This window comes from Lupinus angustifolius, chromosome LG01 (genome assembly GCF_001865875.1).
Source record: "Lupinus angustifolius cultivar Tanjil chromosome LG01, LupAngTanjil_v1.0, whole genome shotgun sequence".
Taxonomy (NCBI): domain Eukaryota; kingdom Viridiplantae; phylum Streptophyta; class Magnoliopsida; order Fabales; family Fabaceae; genus Lupinus; species Lupinus angustifolius.
In genome coordinates, this window is record NC_032009.1 from 28,032,149 (window position 1) to 28,044,702 (window position 12,554).

The 12,554-nt window shown below is 33.6% G+C and overlaps 1 protein-coding gene across 1 annotated transcript; it reads left to right on the forward strand.

Annotated features, from left to right (window-relative positions):
* On the forward strand, positions 6,975-8,535 carry LOC109330932. Its single transcript, XM_019565219.1, has 2 exons — positions 6,975-8,371; positions 8,475-8,535. Exons 1-2 carry the CDS (start codon positions 6,975-6,977, stop codon positions 8,533-8,535), a joined length of 1,458 nt encoding a protein of 485 aa, XP_019420764.1.

Below are 12,554 nucleotides of genomic sequence, written 5' to 3' on the forward strand. Positions count from 1 at the left end.
CAAACCTGTCACTATTAAATTTCCAAATGGATCTATTGTTTCAGCTAATTATTCAGGCATTATCAAGTTTTCTAAACATTTTCTATTGCACAAAGTCTTGTTTGTTCCGGAATTCAAATTCAACCTGATATCAATCCATAAACTTGCATCTGATATGATTCAGGATACCAATACCTTGAAGATGATTAGACATGCTAAAGTCATAAGGAACTTGTACATCCTTGACACACCATCACATCCAACATTGGAGAAACATATTTTGGTTAATTCAGTTTATAGGCATTCTGGTTTTGATTTGTGGCATTACATATTAGGACATCCTTCTGTTGATGTATTACAACATATTTGTTAGGATTTCTCTTATGTGTATTTTGATGCTAAGAAAATCTGTGAATTCTGTCACTTGGCAAAACAAGCAAAACTGCCATTTCATTTTAGTCAAACAAGAAGTTTAGCACCATTTGATCTAATACATATGGACATTTGGGGCCCCTTATCCACATCTTCCACCAATGGTTTTAAATATTTTTTAACTGTTGTTGATGGTTACAGCAAACATACTTGGTTGTATCTTATGAAAAATAAATCAGAGGCAAGGTTATTGATGCAGAATTTTGTCACTTATGTTCAAACACAATTCTGCAAAATGGTTAAAGTAATCCGAACTGACAATGGAATTGAGTTTAAAATGCCTACATTCTTTGATACTTTGGGAATTATTCATCAAACTTCTTGTGTTGAGACTCCACAGCAAAACTCAGTTGTTGAAAGAAAGCATAGGCATCTCCTTAATGTAACCAGATCAATGCTTTTCCATGCACATCTTCCAAATAATTTTTGGTCATTTGTTGTTCAACATGCAGCATTCATCATAAACAGAATCCCAACATAAACTCTGCAGCAAAAATCACCATATGAAATGCTCTATGAATCAAAGCCTAATTTACAGAAGATCAAGGTGTTTGGTTGTTTGAGTTTTCCATCCACATTGGTTTGTCATCGCACCAAATTGGATGCAAGGGCCAGAAAATGCATCATGTTGGGTTTCAGGACTGGTGTAAAAGGATATGCGCTTTTTGACTTGAAATCTAGAGAAATCTTCATCTCTAGAAATGTCAAATTTTATGAGGATCAATTTCCTTATCATATTGATGCTCCTCCAATACTTAATGAATCTTCTTCAACTCCTACATCTGATTTTCCCTTTCTTGACACTTCTTTTGACATACTTCACACACTACCTCAATCTTCTCATTCACAACATATACACACTGATCCTGAATCACCACAACATACTGAACCTACAAATTCCAACCAACACCTACTTCACCTACACAACCTCAAACAATAAGAAGATCTACCAGAATTTCTCATCCACCATCATATATGCATGACTTTCATTGCAATTTTCTTAAACAAACAGAAACATACTCTCCACACATTAATCATCCACTCTCTTCTGTCTTATCCTACTCCTCTATTTCTCCAAACCATCTCTCTCATATTCTGTCCATCTCAACACACATTGAACCAAAGTCATATGCACAAGCAATCAATTATCCAGAATGGATTGAAGCTATGCAAGCTGAGCTAACTGCATTGGAAACTAATCAAACTTGGGATATTGTTGAGCTACCAACTGACAAAACACTAATTGGCTCAAAATGGGTATACAGAATTAAATACAGATCAGATGGATCTGTTGAAAGATTAAAAGCAAGACTTGTTGCTAAAGGATATGATCAAAAGGAAGGAGTGGATTTCTTTGACACTTTTGCACCAGTAATCAAACTAACAACAGTTAGGCTTGTTCTAGCAATTGTTGCTTCTGAGAATTGGATGCTAAATCAATTGGATGTGAACAATGCCTTTTTGCATGGTGAGTTAAAAGAGGATGTCTATATGATGATTCCTCAAGGTGTAATTGGTTCCAAACTCAACCAAGTTTGCAAACTTCGCAAATCTCTTTTTGGATTAAAACAAGCAAGTAGGGAATGGTATCAAAAACTTTCCACTACCTTGAAACATATGGGATACACTCAATCTGCATATGATCACTCACTCTTCACCAAGAAGCAATCTTGCAATTTTACTGTGATACTCATATATGTTGATGATCTAATCCTAGGAGGCAATGATCCTACTGAAATTGGCAATGTTAAACAAAAACTCCACACCTTATTCAGGATTAAGGATCTTGGCTCATTGAAATATTTCCTTGGCATTGAGGTTGCAAGATCTAGCAAGGGAATCACACTGAGCCGAAGGAAATATGCATTGGATATATTGAATGACACTGGTTTTTTGGCTTCAAAACCTCATCCACTCCAATTCCTAAAGGAACTTCATTATCACATGATTCATCTTCTTCTTATTCTAATCCTGCTGCATTCAGAAGATTAGTTGGAAGGTTGCTTTACCTTACCAACACAAGACCAGACATAAGCTTTTCTGTCCAACAGTTGAGCCAGTTCATGAATGCTCCAACCAATGCTCATCATCAAGCTCTAACAAGAATTCTTAGATACCTAAAGGCAGCACCTGGACAGGGCATTTTCTATCCTGCAAATTCTGATCTTTAATTGAAAGGATTTAGTGACTCAGATTGGGAAAACTGCATTGATACAAGGCGTTCAATCTCTGGATATTGCATCTTTCTTGGAAAGTCCCTTGTCTCATGGCGTTCCAAGAAGCAAACAACAGTTGCTAGATCTTCATGTGAAGCAGAGTATCGAGCACTTGCTGCAGCCACTTGTGAATTACAATGGTTAACTTACTTGCTTGATAGCTTTCCAATTCAATTCAACAAACCTGCTGCCCTTTATTGTGACAACAACTCAGCTCGCTTCATTGCTGAAAATTCCATGTTTCATGAACGTACCAAGCATATTGACATTGATTGTCATGTTGTTAGAGAGCGTTTGCAAGCTGGTTTATTTCATCTGCTTCCCATTTCTACTTCTGAACAACCTGCTAATCTATTCACTAAAGCCCTTGATGTTGCAACCTTTAGATATCTGCTTGGCAAACTGGGCATATTAAACATACACTTCCCAGCTTGAGGGAGGGTATTAGAATTATTGCCTAAAGTTCTCTTTCCTACTCATTCTTTTTGTAACAATATTTCCTTATTTGTAGGCTTTTTCTGTTTTCTGTTTTTTGGCTCTTTCCTTTTTTAGCTTTGTTAAATACTACATTGGTAGTGTGTAATCATCAGCTTTTGCTGAATCAAATGAATCAATTAAAAGTTCATTATATCCCATAACAAATTGTGAGAGACTCTTCTCCATTAATGGAGAATGAAGTAATTTATTTCTTTTGAATTTTAAGGGTAAAAGTGGAATCTCACTTTAAATAAAAGATATATTAACCATTCAATCAAGATCTAATGGTCCATATTAAGTATTCTCATTTCTCACAATAGCGCATTGTTCTCACATGAGTATATATATATATATACAAGTGAGTCATGTGAAAACATTTGTTATTGTGAAAATTAGAATTGGATACTATTTGAATTGTGAAGATTAAAAGAAGTGATTATGTGACTAATAAATAACTTTAAATCTTAACCATCCATGTATGGTTGTAGGATCAAAATTTATTGTTTTCATAGTTTTTATATGAGAACAGATTTCACTTGAATCACTTCCTATAAAAATAAAATCAGAGTTTTCATGATAACTTTTTCCATAGTTCTTAACCATACATGTTCTCACTTGAGTCATTGACATAATCAGCATTTATTGATTGACATTATCATCAATGAAAAAATGAAATCGTTGAAAATATAATTATTAATAGGAGAAAAAAGACATTATCAAAAATGATGATAGATTTGAAAAGAAACCACTATTATGCTTATTATCAGAGTGGTCGTTGATGAGAAAAGAAGTTATTACAAACATAATTCGCCGATAAGATAAAAGACACCATCGAATGAATGTTAGTAGGAAGTGAGCACAATGGTATAATTACCATTAAAATATTCATTCATGAGAAATAAGTCACTTCTGATAAATTCATCAATGAAAGAAACATACACCACCGAAATGATCATCCATGAAAAGAGATCCAATTATATATTGGAAGAAAGTGAATTATTGTATTAGTCATATCGATGTATGTTTATTCGAATGATTGTTACATGTAAGTTGAAATTTTGAGGTTGAGAGAAATGAATGAATACTAACATGAAGATGACACGACAAAGGAAGTTGACTAATTAAAGTTGTGAATTTTCCGAGCTTTGGTATGGAGATAGTGACCGGACATGTCATAAATAATGAAATCTCTAACATTATATAAAAGTTTAATGTGGTAAATATTGGTGAAACTTAAACATAAGTGTATCTAAACAATTTATTACATAAGTAAAAGTCGTGGCAAACGTAATAACTACATAGAAAATAAATATAATTTCCAAATAAAATTAAACTAAGTCAATTCTAAATAACTAAATGAAAGAAGCTCACTAAATCCAAATACTTCCCCCTAGTCATTGAATCTACAACCTATTCAATATTATTGACCTATCTCATAGCCTCTATCCCATGATGCTCCTAAATATGATTTCCTCTTCATAATCATATTTTCTATAAAGTAGGAATATCTTGAACGATTTTTTTTTATCGATAAATGTTAGTATGTTAATATTTATATTGGGTGAGACTCAAACTATAAAGTTCTTTTACTCTACTTCTTCTTTCTAACCATCAAACTACATTATAACTCTTTTTTTTTAATTTTGTTATGGGTGAGACTCGAATTCACAACCTCATTCATTTTATTTCTGAAACATTTATATAAGTGAAACTCTAACCCACAATCTTCTCCATTCTATTCATTAAACCCTTGTATGGGTAAGACTCGAAATTATTAGAATAACTTTCTTTTTCAAAATGAAAAAAAAAAGGAAATGGTACTAATTAATAGACAAAGCTGCATTATAGTATCATGTGACCTTACTATCAAATTCTTAATTAGGAAATCAATGTGAGAGTTCATTTCAGAATTGAAATCAAATCTAAATTATACGGGAGCAAATCTAATGTTCTATTTCTTGTATTACTTTATGTATCGTCATCTCTGATTGGTTGAAAAAAATTATTTAAGTTAAAATTATATTATTAAAAAAATTGGTCAATCATATCTCTTAACACATAAAGTGGCACAAAGAAGTGAGACAGCAGATTTGGACCCAAATTATAATGCCACAACAAATATATAGTAGATCATCCTCCAAATTTTTTTCTTTCCATTTTTTGCACTAGAAAGTGTGTTCTCAAATATCAAACATATTTAAGGATCTAATGAAATTTTATACCACAAATGTTTATAATGGAAATTTAATTAATAGTATATGCATTAATATTATAAAGAAAATGTTTAATATGTGTACCACGTGGAGTTGAATTCATGGGACATACCCATCTCAGCTATTTGTTACTACCATTTAGTTGTAATTACCTGTAAGTTGCTTCTGGATTTGGATCTAGTTACAACAATTTAATTAAAGGAAATGCTAACCAATTTATAGTTTAAGATTCAAGAATAAGATAAATTTTATTAGAAAAATGGTTCACTTAATGTTACAAAAACATAAATAAATTTCTATTTTTCAATAAAAAAATTTCTACAAAATTTAATATTCTTTAATTTGATGTGCTAATAAGTTTATTTGCTTTAAGTAAACTTCGGTTTTATTTAATTTATTGAGTATAGTAAAGTGTGAAGTCCTGCATTAGATGTGAGAGGATGATGAGATAGTTTATAAGTAGAAAATACTTATGGATTCATTGTCTTAAGGTTTTAGTTCAAGACATGATTTCTCACATGTAACTCTTCATTCTTTCAATGTTCGATAACAATCGGAATCATAGTTGTTGAAGGCTCCTCGGTTGCGGACAGGTCCAACAATGATATTAGAGTTGATGGATCGGTTAAGATATGATGGAATAAAGGGAAAGTGAGTCGATAAGTGTGTGATACACACTTGAGAGAAATTGTTGAGTATATTCAAGTGTAAAATCTTACATTGGATGTGAAAGAATGAGTAAAATAGTTTATAAGTTGAAAAACCATATGAAACTATTACATTAAAGTTTTAACTTGAACTCTTATGCTTCTACACTCCTCATACAATTCCAACATTACCATTCTAGTTTAATTGCATTATATTACCATTAATAAATGTTGCACGTGCAAATCATATCAAAAGGAGACTTATAGTTTGATTAGTTAACTATATTTTTGTATTTATTATCTTTAATAAATTAAAATAAATAAAGTATTATGTTGTTATTCAATTTATATAGTTGAACTTAATTAGTAGGACTAAAGTTTATTTGTTGTTGTATCTAACATGGAATGAGGACAAAAAGTTACAAATTAAATATTAATTTTTTTTTAAAGAGTTAAGTATCGAATATATTTTATGAAATGATGTGTTCAAGTTTTCAAAGTTTTATTTTCCTTTTCAATCCTTCATTCTCTATTGTTAGGGATGATATGAAGAAAACATAAAATCGATGAGAAGGTTAGATGTTGAAGTATGATCCTCAAACAAAAGGAAAAGCCCATACTTCTAGCCCAAACAAGCATGATAATCCTGAATCCAATAACTAGCTTCTTCTTTTAGTAGTTGTTAGTTAAATCTGTTTTTTTCTGTTTTTCCATTTATAGTTAGTTTGTTTCTTTTTCATAAAAATAGCTTGTTGTATTCATTCATTAGCTTCATCTTGAAGCATATATCATTCAATAAAATTAGTTGGAGTAGCATTCATTTCTTTTCTTCTTCTGAGCAAGTTTTTCTTCTCCTTCTTCCAAGTGTTGTTTTCTGTTTGTTAAAACCATGGAAGGTTGCAATTTCAACATGGTATCAGAGCACCTTTAAGGTGACTCTGATACGCTTCCGCTCCTCCACTCTCTAAAACCATTGCCTACTTCCTACCAGATTTCTTCAAGATCAAAACATGGCCGGACAGATAATCACACAAAATCCTATTCAAGATCCAGGGAGTCCCTACTTCCTCCATCCAAACAAAAATCCAGGTGCTGTCCTTGTTTCACCCATACTTGACGGGAGGAATTATCACTCATGGGCCAGAGCCATGACAATGGCCCTTGACACAAAGAACAAAGTTGAATTCATAAATGGCTCCTTACCTAAGCCGCCTCTTCATGATCCCCTTTCTTCCCTATGGAGTAGATGCAACAATTTAGTCGTCTCATGGCTGAACAAATCAATTGATCCAAGTATTCTTCCCAGCATTCTTTGGATGGAAACCGCGTTTGAAATCTGGAAAGATCTTCGAGAAAGGTACCACCAAGGCGACATGTTCAGAATATTACAACTCCTTCGTGAGATTTACACTGTAAGACAAGGAAGCCTCTCAATTGATGCTTATTACACACAAATAAAAGGTTTGTGGCAACAATTAGACAACTTTCGTCCTATCCCCAATTGCATATGTGAGGTAAGATGTTCTTGTCCTTTAATCACCATTGTCAAAACATATAGAGAAAATGACTATGTGATCTGCTTCTTGAATGGGTTAAATGAACAATATTCAATAGTAAGATCTCAAATTATGCTAATGGATCCACTACCAACCATTAATAGAGTCTTCTCTATGCTGTTACAACAAGAAAGGCAGAATGAAATTCAGGTTGATGAACCTGGCCTTCTTGCCAACATTTACAATGAGGGACATAACAACTCAAGTGATAATAGATCAAGGGGAAGAGGGAGATCATATATAGGACAGTCCATGAGTAGGTCACAAAGATCTGGAAGGTTTCAAAATTTTGGAAGAAATTTAGGGGGAAGAGGCTCCAAGATTTGCACTTACTGCAATAGAACAGGACATACAATAGATGTATGTTATAAAAAACACAGTTTCCCTCCTATGCACCCAAATAATTCAGGGAATATCAATAGCTACACTATGCTAGGATCTGGTAATAATGGTTTTCCAAGTGAAAAGAATTTGGACCCTGTCAACCAAGGACAACAAGCAGAGTCCAACCTAATCATCACACCAGCACAACACAAAGCTTTTATGTCCTTCTTAGAGAATTCTGTGCAACAACAAACTCACAGTGCAAATCAAATTGTAACTGCATACAAGGATCCAGATGAAAAGAACTCAGCTGCACAAAGTACTAACTGTATTGAACCTTTTATTGGGAGAAATGATTTTTGGATCCTTGACTCAGGAGCCACAGATCATGTATGCTTCTCACTGTCTCAATTTCAAACCTTCACCAGAATAAGGCCTATACCTATTAAGCTGCCAAATGGAAGTAGCTTAACTGCATTCTATTTAGGGACAGTGGTGTTTTCACCCATTCTTTACCTCACTGATGTGTTATATATACCTAGTTTTAATTTCAACCTCATATCTATTTCAAAACTTACCAATTCTTTACCCTGCAAATTAACCTTCTCTTCTATTGATTGTTGCATACAGGATCTGCCATCCTCGAGGACGATTGGTGCAGCTAAGTTCATGGCAGGACTATATGCAATGATCCAACCAAGCAGACTTAATTCCAAGACTAGAGTAACAAATTCCTTTTCTAGCTATAATGATAATAATCTTTGGCATAATAGGCTAGGCCATTTGTCTCATTCTAAATTGATACATATGCAAACTATCTTTCCTAGCATAAGATGCAATAAAACTGATGTCCCCTGTGAAACATGCTATTTGGCAAAACAAAAAAGATTACCTTACCCCAACAGTTTTTCAAAATCTAAAAATAACTTTGATTTAATCCATATGGACATTTGGGGCCCCTTATCTATACCATCTACCTTTGGGCATAAATACTTCCTTACCATTGTTGATGACAAATCTAGATTCACTTGGGTTTTCTTCATGAAAAACAAGGGTGAAACAGGCCAACTTATTAAATCTTTTGTCACCCTCATTAACAATCAGTTCAATACAAAAGTTAGGTCCATAAGGAGTGATAACGGTAAGGAATTTATCCTCAACCAATTCTAGGCCAGTCAAGGGATTTACCACCAAACATCTTGTGTTGAAACGCCTCAACAAAATGGGATTGTTGAGAGGAAACACCAACACCTGCTCACTGTTAGAAGAAGCATCATTTTTCAGTCCAACATTCCCCTCTGCTTCTAGAACTATGCTATATCTTATGCCACTCATCTAATCAAAAGGCAGCCCACCAAATTCTTGGCAAACAAATCACCTTATAAGATTATGCACAAAACTTTGCCTGACATATCTCACATCAAAGTCTTTGGTAGTCTATGCTATGCCACTACTCTCACATCCCATAGACAAAAATTAGATCCTAGATCTAGAAGATGTGTATTCTTAGGAGTTCAAAATGGTACAAAAGGTTATATCCTTCTAGACTATCATACTAATGAAGTCTTTATATCAAGAAATGTAAAATTCCATGAACACTTATTTCCTTTTTCCAAATTACCAAACATGAGTAATCAACATCAGAACACTCCATTACAAACCAATCTTGTTACCCTTGACCCTTTTACCTATCACACAGAAGACAACCAAATTCCATCTTCCACCAACAACACTAACAATATATCAACCCTGTCATCTAGCAACAATGATCCTATAGGTGAGAACCCTGTTATCCAGAATTCAACACCTCCTACAACAGAAAATGTTACTCATAACCTTAGCACTGAAAACCTTGCTGATCTACATATATCTAACAACAATGAACCTACATATGAGAACCCTGTTATTCAGAGTCCAACACATCTTCCAACAGAAACTATTACTCATAATCCATCAATAGACCAACCCTTAAGGCATTCCCTTAGGACACACAATCCACCTAAATACCTCCAAGACTACCACTGCACTCTCTCCTCTGGCTTCACACCTCATGATTCTCCATCCATCAGATACCCTATCTCCAATCATCTCACATACAATTACTTATCCTCTGCACAAAAACACTACTCTCTTTCCATTTCCATTGTTTTCACACCTACTCACTACAAGGATGATATCTTACACCAATGTTGGAAAGATGTTATTCAAACTGAACTTCATGCCCTGCAACAAAGTAATACTTGGGTCATTACTGATCTTCCCCCTAACAAAAGAGCAATAGGTTGTAAATGGGTGTTTAAAACCAAACACAAAGCAAGATTAGTTGCTAAAGTTTTTAGCCAAATAGAAGGAGTTGATTACCTAGACACATTTAGCCCTGTCATTAAGATGACCACCATTAGAGTCTTAATTTCCCTAGCAGCTACCTATAATTGGCATATGCACCAGTTAGATGTTAATATTGTTTTTCTTCATGATGATCTTAAAGAGGTAGTTTACATGAAAATTCCCTCTGGATTACAGGTTAGGAACCCCTCCTCTGTATACAAATTACAAAAATCATTATATGGCCTCAAGCAATCTAGTAGGCAATGGCATGAGAAGCTAACTAAAGTTCTCACCACATCATGATACCAGAAATCCAATGATGACCACTCCTTATTTACTAAACATCAAAGTTCTGGTTTCACTAGTATTCTGGTTTATGTAGATGATTTGGTCCTAATAGGGAATGACTTAACTGAAATTCAAATTACCAAGAAAATCCTCCATGACAAATTTAGCATCAAAGACTTAGGCATCCTAAAATTTTTCTTAGGCATTGAAATAGCTAGATCTAGCCATGACATAGCCCTTTACCAAAGAAAGTATGTTCTTGATCTCTTAACTGAAACTGGAATGCTTGGGTGCAAACCGTGTTCCACCCCTATGGAGTACAATAACAAACTCCATAGTTCCTCTGGTTCCACTTTACCCGATGCCACCTCTTACAGACAATTAATTGGAAAACTCCTATACCTTACTAATACAAGGCCTGATTTATATTATGCAGTTGGCCACTTAAGTCAATTCCTCTCTGCTCCCACTGATCAACACAAACAAGCTGCCTATAGGATTCTGCGTTACCTTAAATCTAATCCTGGTTTAGGTGTTCTTTTCAATAGCAACAATGATACCAGCCTTAAAGGCTACTCTGATTCTGATTGGGGTGCTTGTTTAGACACTAGGAAATATGTGACTGGTTGGTGTTTCTTCTTAGGAACATCCCTTATCTCTTGGAAAAGCAAAAAACAAAACACAGTGTCTAAATCCTCTGCTGAAGCAGAATATAGAGCATTAGCCATGGCTTCTTGTGAAGCTCAATGGCTGATTTCTTTGCTTAATGATTTACATATTTCTAACTCTTCTCCCGCGCCTATTTTTTGTGATAACAGATCCGCTTTATACATTGCCGCAAATCCTGTTTTTCACGAACGAACAAAACATATTGAAATTGATTGCCACATTGTGAGGGAAAGAGTTCAGAACAATATGATACACTTGCTACCCATATCTTCATCTCAACAACTGGCAGACATTTTCACAAAAGCCCTGCCTCCTGCTTCGTTCAACTCTTTAATCAGCAAGCTTGGCATGCTTAACTTCCACATGCCAGCTTGTGGGGGCTGTTGAAGTATGATCCTCAAACAAAAGGAAAAGCCCATACTTCTAGCCCAAACAAGCATGATAATCCTGAATCCAATAACTAGCTTCTTCTTTTAGTAGTTGTTAGTTAAATCTGTTTTTTCTGTTTTTCCATTTATAGTTAGTTTGTTTCTTTTTCATATAAATAGCTTGCTGTATTCATTCATTAGCTTCATCTTGAAGCATATATCGTTCAATAAAATTAGTTGGAGTATCATTCATTTCTTTTCTTCTTCTGAGCAAGTTTTTCTTCTCCTTCTTCCAAGTGTTGTTTTCTGTTTGTTAAAACCATGGAAGGTTGCAATTTCAACATTAGACTTAATAAAAACATATTTTGTCCCCAAACAATGTGTAATTAAATTAATTAAAATAAGTAAAAAAAATTAAATTAATTAAATCAACAATTTTTCATTCTCCTAATTAAAGTAGTGATCGAGTTTTGTACAATTTGATAGAGAATATTAATTGCAAATATTTGCAGAATTTTCCATTTCATGGAAAGTATTTTCCTATTTGATATTTCTTTACAAATTTTAAAATATTTGCAATTATTTGCGGTTGTTCTTAACATTATTATTGATTTATTTTCATCTTCCCAACATTTATTTGTGTTTTTCTCTTCAAACTTTTCGGTTTTTAATCACATATCTAAGACTCTAACAAGTTATCATGAACACAAAATAAAGCCATATAAAGGCACCGCGCTCTAAGTCCTAAGTTATCCAATCTTTTTAATATTCTTTTTCATTCTCTACGAGTATTAGTATAGATCTGTCAACTTTGAAAACTATTGTTATAAAGTATATTCATATTTTTATTAATAAAATTGATGCATGTTTATATTCCACTTTATACTATCTCTTTTTACTTATATTGATGTAGTACAGGATCAATGTTCCCAAGAATAATAATTTTTTTACTTACATTGATGTTTATACTATCTCTTTTAATTCGTGCTCCTTTTTCAAAAGAAAAGTGTATACCATTCACCTAAAAATCAAGTGTGAATTTTGTCCTAATAATGAT

Coding starts and splice junctions, on each gene's coding strand:
- LOC109330932 (XM_019565219.1), top strand. CDS start 6,975: ATGGCCGGACAGATAATCACACAAAATCCTATTCAAGATCCAGGGAGT. Junction 8,372..8,474: donor ATTCTTTACCTCACTGATGT/GTTATATATACC, acceptor TGTTGCATACAG/GATCTGCCATCCTCGAGGAC.